Source organism: Sminthopsis crassicaudata, chromosome 6, assembly GCF_048593235.1.
Source record: "Sminthopsis crassicaudata isolate SCR6 chromosome 6, ASM4859323v1, whole genome shotgun sequence".
Taxonomy (NCBI): domain Eukaryota; kingdom Metazoa; phylum Chordata; class Mammalia; order Dasyuromorphia; family Dasyuridae; genus Sminthopsis; species Sminthopsis crassicaudata.
Window position 1 is genome coordinate 737085 of NC_133622.1, and position 14729 is coordinate 751813.

The 14729-nt window shown below is 42.4% G+C and overlaps 1 protein-coding gene across 5 annotated transcripts in view; it reads left to right on the forward strand.

Moving 5' to 3' along the window:
• Positions 1 to 14729, forward strand: part of PPP2R2C (protein phosphatase 2 regulatory subunit Bgamma) — a 312010-nt gene that overhangs the window by 176417 nt on the left and 120864 nt on the right. For 2 of the 5 annotated variants that reach the window (XM_074276438.1, XM_074276437.1), the window contains exon 2: positions 4894 to 5045. The exons of 2 other annotated variants lie outside the window; for them this stretch is intronic. In XM_074276438.1, the coding sequence (XP_074132539.1) occupies positions 4997 to 5045 (49 nt within the window). In that variant the 5' untranslated portion in view covers positions 4894 to 4996. Of the gene's footprint in view, positions 1 to 670; positions 687 to 4893; positions 5046 to 14729 lie in introns of those variants that run through there. One more of the 5 variants, XM_074276440.1, reaches the window with a different exon arrangement.

Consider the following 14729-nt stretch of genomic DNA (forward strand, 5'->3'; position numbering starts at 1 on the left):
TTAATTCCTTCCTGTCATTATTTAGCGGCACTCCCTCCCTTCCTCTGTGAAAGGAAGATTGGAAAGAAGGGCTATGGGCAGGAGAGAGGGGGAAGAAGGGTATGTAGGAGGCTATAGTCAGTTTCCTGTCTTTAAACCCAGGCTGGATGACGAGCTCCTGGTGATTATGTTACAGTAGCTGCCCCTTTGGGGGTATGGGCAGGACCGGATGCCCCCCCCCCAAGTCCTTCATTGTAACATTAAGACTCAAATGATTGGCGAGTCCTGGGGAACGTCACCCTCATTCTGTGTATTGTTGGACTGTACCAGCACAGGTACAGGCTGTGTGACCTTGGATACTTTAGGGTTTCCAAAGCACAGCCTCCTCATCCCTTGGATGTCGTTATAGTTACACTCCTTGGAGGAAGGTTCTTTGTAAACCTGACTTGTTGCTCTTAATATATGACCTGGCCTTTGGTTCTTACCATTAAGTACGCAACCTAAGCAGAAAACATTTTCCAGCAGGAGACTGTCCAGACAACACTGCCCGCTGTGACTTGCCCTGCCCTCGGACACAACGGGGTCAGCCATCTTTCTGACACTAACCCCTGAGCAGCTGGGTTATTCCCTGAACTCTTACAGAGGGCTCATCAAAATAACCAAGCTCCTTCTCCAATGAAAGACAGCTTCCATACGAGGATTCATTGGTAAGAAAACATCCACCAAACGCTCTCGTGGGATGAGAGCTGGGCTTTGGCTCCTGCTGACCTTGGTCCTGGCTATTGCATGTCCAGGGACAACCTTCCCCTGGCTGGATTACATTTACCTCATCTGTGAAACGGGTAGCCTCTCTCTATCTCTCGCTCTAATTCTCAACCCTTAGTATTCCTGGGCAGCATCTCTGACACGTGCTTTGGAAGAGTAAAAAATGTCCCAATCTAACAGTGTTTGAAATACCGTGCACCTGCGTACTGTGACTTTTTACGAAAGTTTTCTGAAATCCAAGGGCAGCGCTGTGAGGGTCCAAACTGGCAATTAGCTAGCCGCCCAAGAGCTGCCTCCTTCTTCTTCTGGCTGAGTTTCGGATCTTTTTAGAAGCGCTCACATCAATCGTTTTCTAGATTCCAGATGACAAAGTATTCAGGAAGCCACGTATTTGACTTGACAGAACCTTGTGGAAGTCAGGAGAGGACGATCGAGCTCTGCTATTCCCTATCTGTATGCCCCTCAAGCAAGGTGCTTCCCTGCTCTGAGAAATAAGCAAAGTCGGGCTAGTTTTCTCAAAAAGAGTTTTCAGATCCGTCCTATGATGTTATGACATCTGAGATCTTTTCGGTGGCGGCAATCACATTTATCATAACAAATATCATCAACAACAGGGGCCACTATGTTGGATAAATAGCTCTGGGCCTGGAATCAGAAAGAGCCGAGTTCAAATTCAGCCTTAAACATTTACTAACTGCTGGCCCTTCATGAGTCAGTTAAAATTCCTGAACTGCAAAAAGAGATAATAACAGCATCTCTGTCCTAGGGTTTTGTGAGGTTCCTCAAATGAAATAATAATTGGAAAGCACTTAGCATACTATGTGAGAAATCTGTAAGTGCTATGGGAATATGGGCTGCTATTATTATTGTTCTTTTTATTATCTTTTAATCTATAATTTGTGAAAAACCATGAACCTAGATCCTCTTTTTCAGTAAAGCCATCTGTCCGGTGGTAAAATAACTGGTATTTTCTGGAATCAATGTTTTGCGTCTCTGTTTTAATTATTCTGAAAAAAAGTTTCACAAGTTTAATACTTCCAAACAAAGAGGCACTGCTGGAAATACACAAGAAAACTCTCTGTAAAAACATTATATATCCCCAGTGTTTGTGTATGTGAGCATTCATGGGTATCCTGTCCAAACTAACTTTTCAAATTAGGGGTGATTCTTAAGTGTCTTGTTATATGAGGACACGTTGTATGGAAAAGAGAGACTGGAACAGGACCTAATCACTGTTCTTGACTGCCTTGGGAGAGGGAGTGGGATTAGATATATTCTGCCTGGGATTGGAGATGAGAAATTAATTCAATAGAAATTGCAAAAAAAAAAAAAAAGATGTAATGTAAGAAGAAACTTTGACAATTTTAATTAACAATGGAATCGATTGCCTCGTGGACTGGACAGAGGAGATTTTTCAAGACTCTAAACTGTTTTAGAATGATATGCTGAATTTTATATTACACTAAGGTAGAAATCAAAAAATGAAGGGGCTATGCAATTATTATTTTTTTTTTACCTCAAACTCTGGTTAAATTTTTGCTCATTCACTCATGTGGTATTATGCTCAACTACTGAGCAGCTTATTTTTATGGTAGTTTTTATATCAAAGTCAGGGTAGTCAGATTAGAATTCTAGGGCAGTCTTGGAAAGAAGAGATGTAACGCAAAACTGATGACCATTTCTTAAAATCCAGTATAATATTGCAAGAATGACTCGTCAGAAAATCGGCCCTTGGCTGACGCATCTTTTGACTTCAGCAGTCGATGAAAATCATTTCCTAAGAGTTTGAAAGGTTTTCTGTCTGGGATGGAGGAAACAATCACACAAGTCAGACCATGGATGTTTTCAAGCATTGAAACAGAGAATCTGGAGGCTCAGAAAACTTCAGCACGAATGGAAAATGCTCTTTGGATGACATTAATTCATTAGATATTTCCTAAGTTCTTATTCTGTACAAGGTGCAGTGCTGGGCATGTGACGGTCACGTGGTTGTGTGGTACAGGGGATGCCGAAGAGCTCTCCCTAGAAACCTGCCTGAGAATTTGCAGTGCCATAATATTCCATAACTGCATCCATCCTCAGTATATTGCATCAAGCCAGCTGGAGGAAAGTGGTCATAAACTGAAGTGTAAGCCAGTGAAGATATGGAAATCACCCAATTTGTTTTTACCCAGAGTGCTTTAAGGCTTAAAAAATACAGAGTATTTGGACTGTTCTATTGCTTAGCCAGTTATGAAAAGAGAGGCAACTGGAGGAAAACTGACCCAAGGGAAGGGTACTCTTGGCAAATTGCCTGGAACAGCAATGGAGTGTTGAAATTTTACTCAAGTTCAGGTGAACTCAAAGAGAAGAATGAACCTTTTCATCACATCCTGGAGACAGAGAGAGAATAACACTGGCCATCACTGGGCCCTTACCGTCCTGCAAAAGGAAGTAGGACACCAAGATAGAGGCTATCACGAGGGCAACTCTGCGAGATAGACTTGGTATAGTGGAGAGGGGGCTGGTTCTGAAGTCATAGCATTCGAACTTAGAATTCTGCCTCTCTCCTGGATGATGTTGGGCAAGTCACATGACCTTCTGGGCCTGAGATTCTTCACTGTATACTTAGGGATTGAACTAGCTAACCTATAAGATCTTTCTTCGAGCTCTAAATGGATGATCCCATGAGTCTGAGTCATTCATTTCATTGGCTCTCCCTCCCTCCTTCTCTCTCTTTCTCTCTCTCTCTCTCTCTCTCTCTCTCTCTCTCTCTCTCTCTCTCTCTCTCTCTCTCTCTCTCCCTCCCTCCCTCTCTCTCTCTCTCTCTCTCTCTCTCTGTCTTTGTTTCTGTCTCTGTTTTTGCCTTTCTGTCTGTCTCTCCCCCTCTTCCCATCTCTTTCTCTTGGCCATCCTCCCCCTTCTCTCTGTCTTTTCCCCTTCCTCCTTCATTACCTTTCTTTCCCTCCCTCTCTCCCTCCCTCTTTCCTTTTCTCTCTCTCAATCTATCTTTCAGTCACAGGGTGAGGTTCACATTTCCTCCCTTCTTTTCTCAATTCAGACTAAATCTTCCCAGAAATGAATAAGGAATGCTTTAAGAACATCTTTTCTCTCACTACACTTAATTCTTTCCTACACAGCTGGGAATGATGTCAAAAGACACATTTTACTTACTCAAATGTAATGGTTTTTTTCTAGATCTCATCAAGATTTTTTTTTTTGGGGGGGGATTGTTTTGTTGTTGTGTTGGGTTTTGGTGGTGATTTTTTTGTTGAGTTGGCTTCTCAGTGAGAAGTCAGTAGGAGCAGGGAATTTATAGTCAGAGGTCCAAGATTTGAATCCAGGGTCTCCTCCCTCCCTCCCGGTGACCTCGGGCTTCAGAGCTTCTCTCTGTGAAACCAGTGGACTGGGCTCATCTTCGAAGGTACACTGTAGCTCTCAAGGCAATGACCAGCTCATTGTTTGGTTTTTTACATTCATCACAGATACCCTTTTTTTGGTCTAGGGAAAAAATAATTCCCCAAAATTGGCCCTTTGGGAGAAATGCACGTCTTCCTGAAACCGTCTTTGAAGATTTCAACTCACCTAAAGCCACCTTCATTTACTGCAATGAGGAAACTTCTCATTCAAATACTTAATGAAAACGGCCTCCAAGGCAACAGAATGACCAAGCAACATAAGACCCCAACACTAAGAAAAGCCAAAAATCCTGGAGGAGGAGGAGGTTACAAACATGGATTGCCCTTTGTGATCCATCCCAGCACACTCCTGGGAGCTTGTCCCACTCAATACAAGAGAGTTCTTGGAGAGGGCCGCTGGATTGACCCTCTCAGGTTGCCCCCGTTTCTATCTTTCCATCTGTTTTTCTGTGTGTTCTAGAGACGTTGTGATCTTTGCTTGTCTATTACTATTCACTCTGGAGTCTTCGCTGATGGGTGATGGAATGGGCCCATGAGCCACAGTGGACTTCTTTCTCCGTTGCCAATATCCGTCCATGTCCTGAAACCATCAAAGGATGCTCAAGTCAAAGATATTGGTCGTCAAGTAGGAAACTGATTAATGCCAAAATTCCCTGCCCATTTTTTCTTCTTTTTGGTGGGGGTGGTGGGAATTTTTCCCATGTTTGGCCGAAATTATCCAATGGCTTTGTTTTCACATTTTGTTTGAAAGATACTACTTGCTGGATGCAGAGTGGGTGGATTCAACTTTCTTCTGGAGCCTGAACAGGTCATCCCCGGGAAATTTCACCCCTTACCTGGCTCTCCTGGAGAATATGGAAGGTGAAAGCATCTATGAAGTTGACTCTGAAGATGGGGTTGGAGGTAAGGGTGCCTGACTATCACTTGTCTTTCACCCCTTGACTGAGTGGTTTCAGGGAGTCTTCGTGGAGACTGAACCTCAGGAGCTTTAAAAGGAGGAGATGGTCAGGGCCCTGCTTGTATCTCATTAACATAGAGTAAAATCAGTGAATAAAAGTATTTAATGAACAGCCCCACATGCTGAGCACCACATGATCCATGCATTTTAGTAGGTCTTTGCTCTTGTTTCTCATCACGACTGTGAATAATTAAGCCCATGGGTTATTTTGTGGAAGTAGCCTTAACCATGTATTCACATTAAAAATGGATTCTGAATTACACTCGCATCTCCTCCCTCCACTTTGCATCCCCACACCTCGGTTCAGAGCCCTTACTGTAGCTTTTCCTCTGTTGATGGTTTCCTTGGTGATGCTTCTGGGTTCCTCTCAAGGTAGAGATCCTGGGAGCTGGACCTAAAGCTCCTCTGCATTGGTGCCTCCTTTCCTTTCCCCAGCAGTCTCTTAGCACACCATCAGAGTATCGATGCTTTCTGGCACTAGGTCTGGGTTGTCTCAAGGATAGAGAGCAGATGACTTTGGGGGGTTTCCTGGAGTTCTTTTTTCATATTCAAGGCCACTGTTTTCCTGACCTAATGCCTCTCGTGTGGGTCCCTATGTCTTGCTTAAGGACAGGACAGTATTACAGGATTGTGTCTGGCATTAAGGGGATGTGGAAACCCAAAGGGCCCAACATTTAAAGTCCATCCGTTATGCGATGGCTTCCCTCTCTCTAGGCACTAAAGACCTTAAGACAAAAACAGCCTATCTCTGCCCCTCCTGGGACTTGCACTCTTTCGATGGGTTAGCAAGAGAGGAGATGGTGGGGGGGGGTGGGCAATGCTATTTACTCTCTGCCCATTTGGGAATGCTTTCCACATTTATTAAAATAAGAATTTCTAAATGTTTCACTTCCTCAGAGAGAGGATCAACTTGTCAGTATGTGACTGTGACAGGAGGCAGGGATTCTGCTCTATAAGCCAAAAGAGGTGGCTCCTAAATCAGAATTTCGGCTTTCTGTCTTTGTAAAGGGGGCCAATGTTGGCACTTCTATAGAAAGAGCCAGAATGAAGGATGGGCTTGGGCTCCCTTGGTTGGAGCCAAGGAAACTGGCACAAGAGGAAAGCTGAAATGATGGGAACGATGGATCTCTGGAGTAGCCGGTAATCTGATTTGGGTCTTAGAGATCATTAAAGGGAATTTGCTTTTGGCGAGGTCTGGTCTCAGGCTCCATTGCTGAAGAGTATGTTTGGGAGGCCTTCCCTCTCCTTGTGACTTACAGGGCAGTCCTAGGGAGAAAAGACAGAGGCGGGCCCGGCAATTAGCTGACCATCAGCCCACGGCAGAGAGTCCCGTGGGGTTTCAGAAAGCAGCTGCAGAAAAAGTATAACCTACTTCCTGTGAGTCACAGCTCCAGCCCCATCTTCCACTTCCACCTCCCCCAAGTCCATTCTAAGTATGGAACCAGACAGGATTGGCAAGAGAATGGGGAGAGATGAAGTTTGGCTTTTGGCTTCGTTTCAGCATCCTTCTCCCCAGTCCTAGCTCCCTCTTCCCTCGTGCCTTATCACAGGGTCTTGTTCTCAGCTCATTTTTTCACTAATTCTTGATGAGGTAGTGGCTGATATTTACTCATGGTGTGATCCAAGAGATGCTATAATTGAACACGAACCTTTGAAGACGGGAAAGTCTTTGAGACTCAGAGGAAGGTTCTTTAATGAGGAACCTTTTAATCAGTGCAAGCCAGGGAGCTTTCAGCCAAGGGTCCTTGTTGAGCTTCTCCCAGTTCTCTCAATATTGGTTATTAGCGAGCACTGTGGTAACATAGGTACAAAGACGTAGAACCAGCGGCATTCTGGGAACAGCTGGCTCTCTGAGAAAAAAAAAAAGTGGCCGTGCAGAATACTTTCAAATTGAATTCATCGTGGAGCCATGCTATGAGCAACTAATAGGATGGAATAAAGAACAAAACGATGATTGGGACAGTCCCACGCAATCAAGATTGTGGTTTTGATTTGCTGATAGCATCATGGTTAGAAAATATATGCTTATAAGCACATAGGCATACATGTATATGTGGGGGGGGGTGCTCATGTGTGGAGAGATAGAGACAAAGAGACAATGAGAGAGAGACAGAGAATGGGAACTTGCGTCCTGTCAGATACCTTCTCTTTTATTTTCCCTTGCAGTAAAAATATTATGAATCTTGAAGAACAACCCTGATCTTTTAGAACTTAGGAGAGACTGTGCTGAGGATGAGCATCGGTCTCAGGGTCAAGAGACCCAAGGGGAAATCTTGCCAGTGCTCCGAAGTGATTGAGCTCTGGGTCTGTTGCCTCCTGCGGAGAGAGCTGGTAGTATTACTGGTGCTCCCTCTTCCCCGGGATAGTTGTGTGAAGCAGGAGACGGCTCCAGAGAGGGGCAGCCTGCTCTCTGACTCTGCCTTCCTGCACTGTTAACCACAGAGGTTGGGGGAGATGACCCTTCATGTCCCTTCTAAGGCTCTTCTCTCCCCACTGAAGAGAGCTTCTGAATTCGAGAAAGGGGCGAGCTCACACCAGAAGTGGTTTCCACTGCCCTGGTGGGAGAATGTCCCCGGTTCGTGCATCAGGAGCCATGGAGACCACATCTTTGGTGGGGGCATCCACCTGGAAAGGGAATCGGAGTGCTCTTCACAGCCATCAAGAGGCGGGTCTGCAAAGGGCCTGACTGAGATTCAGGTTTGGGAAAAAAGCCGTGTGGAAAGCCCTGCCCCCCCCCCCGCCTTCCTCTGTTCCCCTCCTTCCTGTCTCCCACAGCCCCCCACAGCCCTGCTTTTGATGAATTGGAACTCGCCCGGCTCTCGGAGCTATTAATATGTATTCAGAAGACTACCAGAGGCCTTCTCCTCCAAAGTAGCTGCTTCACTAGCAGCTGTGATGCTGACTGGGAGGCTCAATCGGTACTTTGTGCTGAGTCATGGAGGAAGGAAGCTGATTGGCTCCAAGTACTTGTGGCGCCATAGCAACTGACTTGTGACCCATCTCCCGGGCAGCTGCTCCATCCGTACTCAAATCAGAGCCGAGGAAAGAAGAGCCTCTTTCAGATGCTGTTCTAGCATCCTCAGAGGCAGCTAGAAAGGCCTTGGAGGAGGGAACTAAGGCTCCGAGCTTTCCGAGACAGAGTTCTGATGCTGGAACTTGCTCAGAATGTAAATCAAGATGCCTTCCCTCCACAGCATTGCCGGCTCTCTACGGCGGTGCTTTCAGCCTTAGCGTGATGTGTTGGGAAAAGCCTTCAGTGTTGAATCCACTTCCTCCACTGAAGCATGGATTCTGGGATTTAATTTTAGGGAAGCCATCAGGAGGGAACAGGGTACAAGTGCTAAATTATAAGCCCCAAGTCTTAGTTTTGAGACAAAAATTTCCAGTTGTATTTTATTTTATTTTTAACAACTTTAAATGTAACAAAATTATTTTAACAAATACATGTAAAGGTAATTTTTAACATTCACTGTTGCAAGATTTTCTATTGAAACATTTTCTCCCTTCCTCCCTTCTCTTTCTTCTCTTCAAGAGAGCAAGTAATCTGATATAGGTTAAATATATGCAATTCTTGAAAACATATTCCCATATTTGTCATATTGTGCAAGAAATAACAGACCAAAAGGGGGAACACATAAGAAAAACACAAATATCAAAAAACAGGCGAGAATACTGTGCTTTACTCCATATTCAGTCCCAGGAGTTCTCTCTATGGATAGGTATGGAATTTTCCATTGAGATTACTTCTGAAAGCAGTTCCTTTTCCTCATCTATACAGTGAAGAAGATGGTAGATGGCGGCTGAGACTCCTTCTGCTGTAAATCCCATTCATACAAAAGCATGTCTCAAATGGGTTTTTAAAGTTATTTGTTAAAAGGGGACAGTAGTGGAGAGTCTCAGACACAGAGGTAGGTAGATTCCTCTTCCTGAGTTCAAATCCTGCCTCAGACACTTATTTAGCTGTATGAAATCCTGTTTACCTCAGTTTCCTCATTTGTAAGAAGAAGCGAATGGCAAACCGCTCCAGCGTGTCTGCCAAGAGTCAGAAAGAATCACACATGACTGAAAAATTGTCTGAACAAACTCTGTTAAAAATCATGTAAAAATCCAGAAAAGGGACTCACATCTTAGTCCCTTTAGCAGTAAAATAGTTTTCTGGTCACATTTCAATACATGGCACTTTCTTCCTTCCCCACTGCATGGAGCTTAAGTGCCAGTCCTTGCAGAACTCTGAGTGCCATCTTTTCTTTCATCCTGTCTCTTATAGCTCTTTACCCTCTGTGGACTGATGTCTTTTTTCCTGTGATCATGGGTATTTTTGTGCTTATCCTTACTCATCTCCAGGACCTGTGTCATATCTAGCTTTGTCTCTACAGTCACGAGCACAGTGCTTTGCGTAACTGTAGGCAACACATTGAACTCGATTCAATTGAATTCAAGGACTTTTTTTTACCAATTGTTAGTGCCTGGCACATAGTCAGTGCTTACTAAATGCTTGTTCTAAGCATTAGTACTAAGTGCTTACTAAATGCTTGTTGAATGATTGATGCTCTTGTGATAAGTGCAGAGGAGGAAATGGGGTCATATCTACTGATGTGTGCATTGAGAGAGAGCATCAGATAAAGCCCATTTTAGTCAGAAGGCCTGATTTGAAATTTGACACTTGATGGCTATTTATTGCCCTTGGATGAGACACCTTTCCCATCTGAACCTCCATTTCTTCATCTCTAAAAATGGAAAGATAATGTTCTACTTGTATTATAGGGATGTGGGGAGAAAGGCACTTTATAGACTGTAAAATGGAGAGAGGAGCTGTTAGAATGAGCATGCGTTTGGAGTGAGCTAAGGGGATGTCTTGACAAGGGACTCCATTGAAAACCATTTCCATTGAAGCAGCCTACAGCTCATTTTGAAGTTAGAGTCTTAAAGGGTTGCCAAGGTTTCTTGAGATTTGAATGTTTGGTAATATTAAAGAAAGTAGAAGATCACGTCCAGAAAACAAAGCTTTGTACTTCTGCATCGGGCCAGGAATTTGTGAATTTGGTAAGCGTGGAGTTGGCCAGAATTTCAGAGAAAGCCTTGTTCTTTGGGATTTCTCCCTCTCTACGTGGGTCTCCTTCCTCTGGACACAACAGAATAGCATGTGGCCTGTAGTCCCCCTGGTGGGAACTATTACAGTACTCATCTTCATTCTGTTTATGCAGAGATTGGGCAGGCACTCTGCTTCTTTGCCATTTTGCATCTGAGCAGAAAGGTGGAAATGCTAATGGAGAGTCAGTAGTAATTATACAAATAGCCAAGATTCTTATAGGTCTAAAAACAGTCTCCCCAAACCTTCCAGTGTTATGACAATCCCTTAGATCTTTGCACTCTTGGATATAGCCAAGGTGGTCTGCTAATTCTTCCTCACACACGTCACTCATTCTTCTCTGGATCTTTCTCCTGGTTTTCGCCCAGTCATGCAATCATGACTCAGCTCCAGCATCCCTTTCTACAGGATGTCTGTCTTGGTCCAGTTGCTGGTGCATTATCCCCAAGAGTACCTCGGGTTTGCTTTTTATTTTGACAAAATATCTCTCAACCTCCCTCAGCAATATGTAAGATTCATAAAGGAAAGGACCATTTCATTTACATCTTGTTTTTTTTTTTTAGCACCTTGCCCATAGTGGTTGCTTCATAATTCCTTATTATGTGATATGAAATAACGTGTGATGGTAAGTCTCTCAGAGCTGTGGGAAGCCAAGTAAATAGTGTGAGGTTGTATTTGATGGGGCTTTAAAATATAGCGAGAAATTCCAAAGGGTCCGTTGAAGAATCCCTGTAGTATTAGGATCATCTGGGAGATGGCCCAAGAGCCTGAGAGGAAAGAGGAGGGGCGGGGAGTCATCTGCATTGGCAGGAGCTTAAAGTATTTGGTCTCTTTTCTCTCTTGAGTCTCCAATTTACCTGGAATATATATCTTTTTTTTTTTCATGATTATCTGAATGGTGTCTCCTCATATTATGAGATCTTTGAGAGCAGGAGGGATAGTCATTTGCTTTTGTTTGAACGCTTAGCACAGCGCTTGATATATAATAAGTGCTTAATAAATGCATGTTGACTAGCTGGCATTGGAAGGGTTAAAGTGGTGCTAAAGTTTGGAAGGTCAGACTAGATTTCATGGCAACAGTGAATAGTGAATTTTTGTATGAGTCATAACAACATTTGTAGTAAGTTTACCTTCTGATGGCTCACCTCCTTTACTTTGACCTTTTAATCCATTTGTCCCTCATAATTCCCCCATGATGCAGCCAATGTTATTATTCTCAAATAAAACAGAGAAAACAGAAGCCCAGTGATCTCCCCAAGTTTACAGTGACTTTATAATGATTAGCATCTGATTGGCTTTTGTGATTCCTCTAACTTTTCTAAGTAGGATCATTTCTTATACAACATTTCATCCTTCCAACAACTCGCCGAATGGTGCTTGGGAGAAGTGTTATATTTTGTAGGTGAGTAAAAATAAAGCCCAGAGGTCGCCTTCGAGGTCACACAGTTACTTTAAGCTAGCTTGATGGTAATTTAACAGCAAATCGAGCCATGAATCCCCTTGCCAAGAAGAGCATTAAAATCTACCAGGAGGTAAGATAGTTCATCATCATTGTTTATTTCAACATACATTTATTAAGTATTTAACTACCTGTCAGACACCACGATGAGCACCAACCGGCTTCAATCGAAATTGTGTGGGGAGCATTGTGCTAGTGATGACAAGAGTTTACAGAAGATGGGACCCTCATCCTCAACTTAAAACACTTGAGAACAGACAAAATTAAAGCATGTTGATGCATTAAAAGCCTGAAGTTTTCACAAAATATTAAGCCGACGTAATGGCGTACCATTAATGTTAGTTTGGTCTTCTCTTGCTTGAGCATGCTGACATTAAGATAGGAAGGCCTCTGGGGAGTTTTCCCTAGCTAGCTTTTATTGTGCTTGCCAGGGATGATCAATATTTCATTTTGATCACATTTGGCATTGATCCAGAGAAAAAGGGCAGGATCTTACTTGTTTTTCTTTTCTGACTCATGCTTCAACTACCAGAACAATGGACTTTAAGAATAAAATGCAGTTGGGGAAATTTTTCCAGAAGCAAAGGAATGAAAAAGATGGCTTTCCGAGTTTGCTTTTTGTCCCATATGCTCTGTGGGTGTTTGAAGATTTCAAGTCCCCCCCATTCAGTCTCCATGATATGGAAAAGAGGGACTGTATATATTTGGCTTCTTAAGGAAGGACAGCAACTATGAAGTGACATTCCAGGAAGGTAGATGTCTCATGAATATAAGGAAGAACTTCCTGGCAGTTAGAGCTATTCCAAAAGATTTGCTTTACAAATTGTGGACTTCCCATTACTAGTTGCTAAAGATTTTTTTATCAGCAATGTCATAATGCAGATTTTTTTTCACCAAGCCAGGAGCTGGAATAAATGATCCTTTCTAATTGCAAAATTCTCTGGTCATGTCCTATTAATACACAATATCATGAAATGGCAAGAAGTAACCCAATTACTCAAGCTACTAGCACAAAACATTCAGCGGCAAAATATTAGGGGTTGAAAAGACCATGAAAAAAGTCATTGGGAACATCATTCCCTTCAGGTGAGCACATATTGGAGCTAGTGATGCAGAGAAGAATTAGATTACATGATAATGACGATAATTAGTGACAATAATCACTAATATTTATAGGATGCTTTGCTTGTAAAATGCTTACTTTTTTAACTCGTACATCCAAAGGCCAGCCAGTAGCATCTGACTAACATCTTACAACTAGACTGAAAAAGCAACCTGATATGGCATTGAATGGAAAAGTACTGAGCTTTAATGGATTCATTTGGTCAATAAAACATGTGCTAATGGATCTTCCCCTTTTAGATGGCCTTATATACCAACCTGTCATTTCTTTATGACTAATGATTAGTTTATCTTTAAGATATTTTTAGGTTTTTCAAGAAAGTCCCATAAATTTACAACATGCCTCCATATTTCTTGTATACCTTAGCTTGGGCAATAGGAGCTCCAGTAAACTGTTTGCTAATGAAGGTGAAATTTATTAATTTATCATAAATACTATTTACAAGTATTGTTAACAATAATAAGTAGATTTAATATGATATATTAAGGTTTTCAAAGCCCTTTACACGCATCTCAGTTTATCTTCACAACAACCCTGCGAGGTAGATGCTGTTATTATTCTCATTTTATAGGTGAGCAATCTAAGGCAGACAGAGGTTAAGTGACCAGTGTAAACAGCTAGTAAGAATCTGAGGTTGAATTTGATTCCATATCTAGAATGCTTTAACTGCCTCACTTTCTAATTTCTAAAGTTCTGAATTTTATCAAATTAAAGTATGTAGTAGGAAAGGGAGAAAGAACAGTTAACATGAAATCTGCAAATCTGAGTGGATTACAAATTCAATATGACTCAGAAATGAAAAAAAAAGGCTCCAAACTCTAAAGTCATCTTTGCAAAAGAGAGGAAGATGAAACATCTGGCACAAAAGTGAAATGGATGCTCCAGTTGGGCTGGTGTATTTTAGTCAGTTATCAGTGCGTTATTTTAGACAGGACATTGCCAAGCAGGACCAAACCCAGAGGTGACAAGGATGAGCAAAGGATGAGAGATCTTCTCATACAAAGAAAGTGGGAATGTGTAGCCTAATGAATCAAAGACAAGGGGACGTTGACAGTCAGTCAACAATCATTTATTATGCATTTATGATGGGGAAGCTAGGTGGCAAAGGGAATAGAGTCAGAAAGACTCTTCTGTATGAGTTCAAATACAACTTCAGGCACTTACTAGTTGTGTGATCCTGGGCAAGTCACTTAACCCTGTTTGCCTCATCTGTAAAATGATCTGGAGGGGGAAATGGCAAACCACTCCATATCTTTGTCAAGAAAAACCCCAAGGGGCAGCTAGGTGGCGCAGTGGATAGAGCACCAGGCTTGAATTCAGGAAGACCCGAGTTCAAATGTGGTCTCAGACACTTCCTAGCTGTGTGACCCTGGGCAAATCACTTAACTCCAGCCTCAAAACAAAAAACAAAAACAACAACAACAAAAAAAACAAACAAAATGGGGTCATGAAAAGTCAAATACAACAAAAAAATGACGAAATAGTTCTAGGCCCTAACCCTAAGAAGTAGCCCCTGGGGATTAAAAAAAATAAACAAATAAAAGGAAATAGTCCCAGCCTTCAAGGAGCTTGCATTCCACAAAATGATATGGTACATACAAATATGTACAAAACACATGAGAAATAGTTTGGGGAGAAAAAGGCTCTAGACTCTGGTAAAGTGATGTTGGCATAATTAGGAAAAAAAATCCCTTGCCTTAGCTGAGTTTTGAAGGAAATTATCATCTAATATTTGAATAGCTGTGATAAGGAGGAAGGACTTGTTTTTTTCTGCCTGGCCAACCTGAGAATATTGAGCTGGTACCAATGGGGGGAAATTTCCGAGAGGCTCATTTTCACTTGATAAAATGAACAGTTTCCTAGAACTAAGAGTTTCTCAGGTATTACAAAGATCCCCATCAGTGAGGGTCTAGAAGCGATGCTAAATGATCACTTTCTAGTTCTAATGCATCTAATGC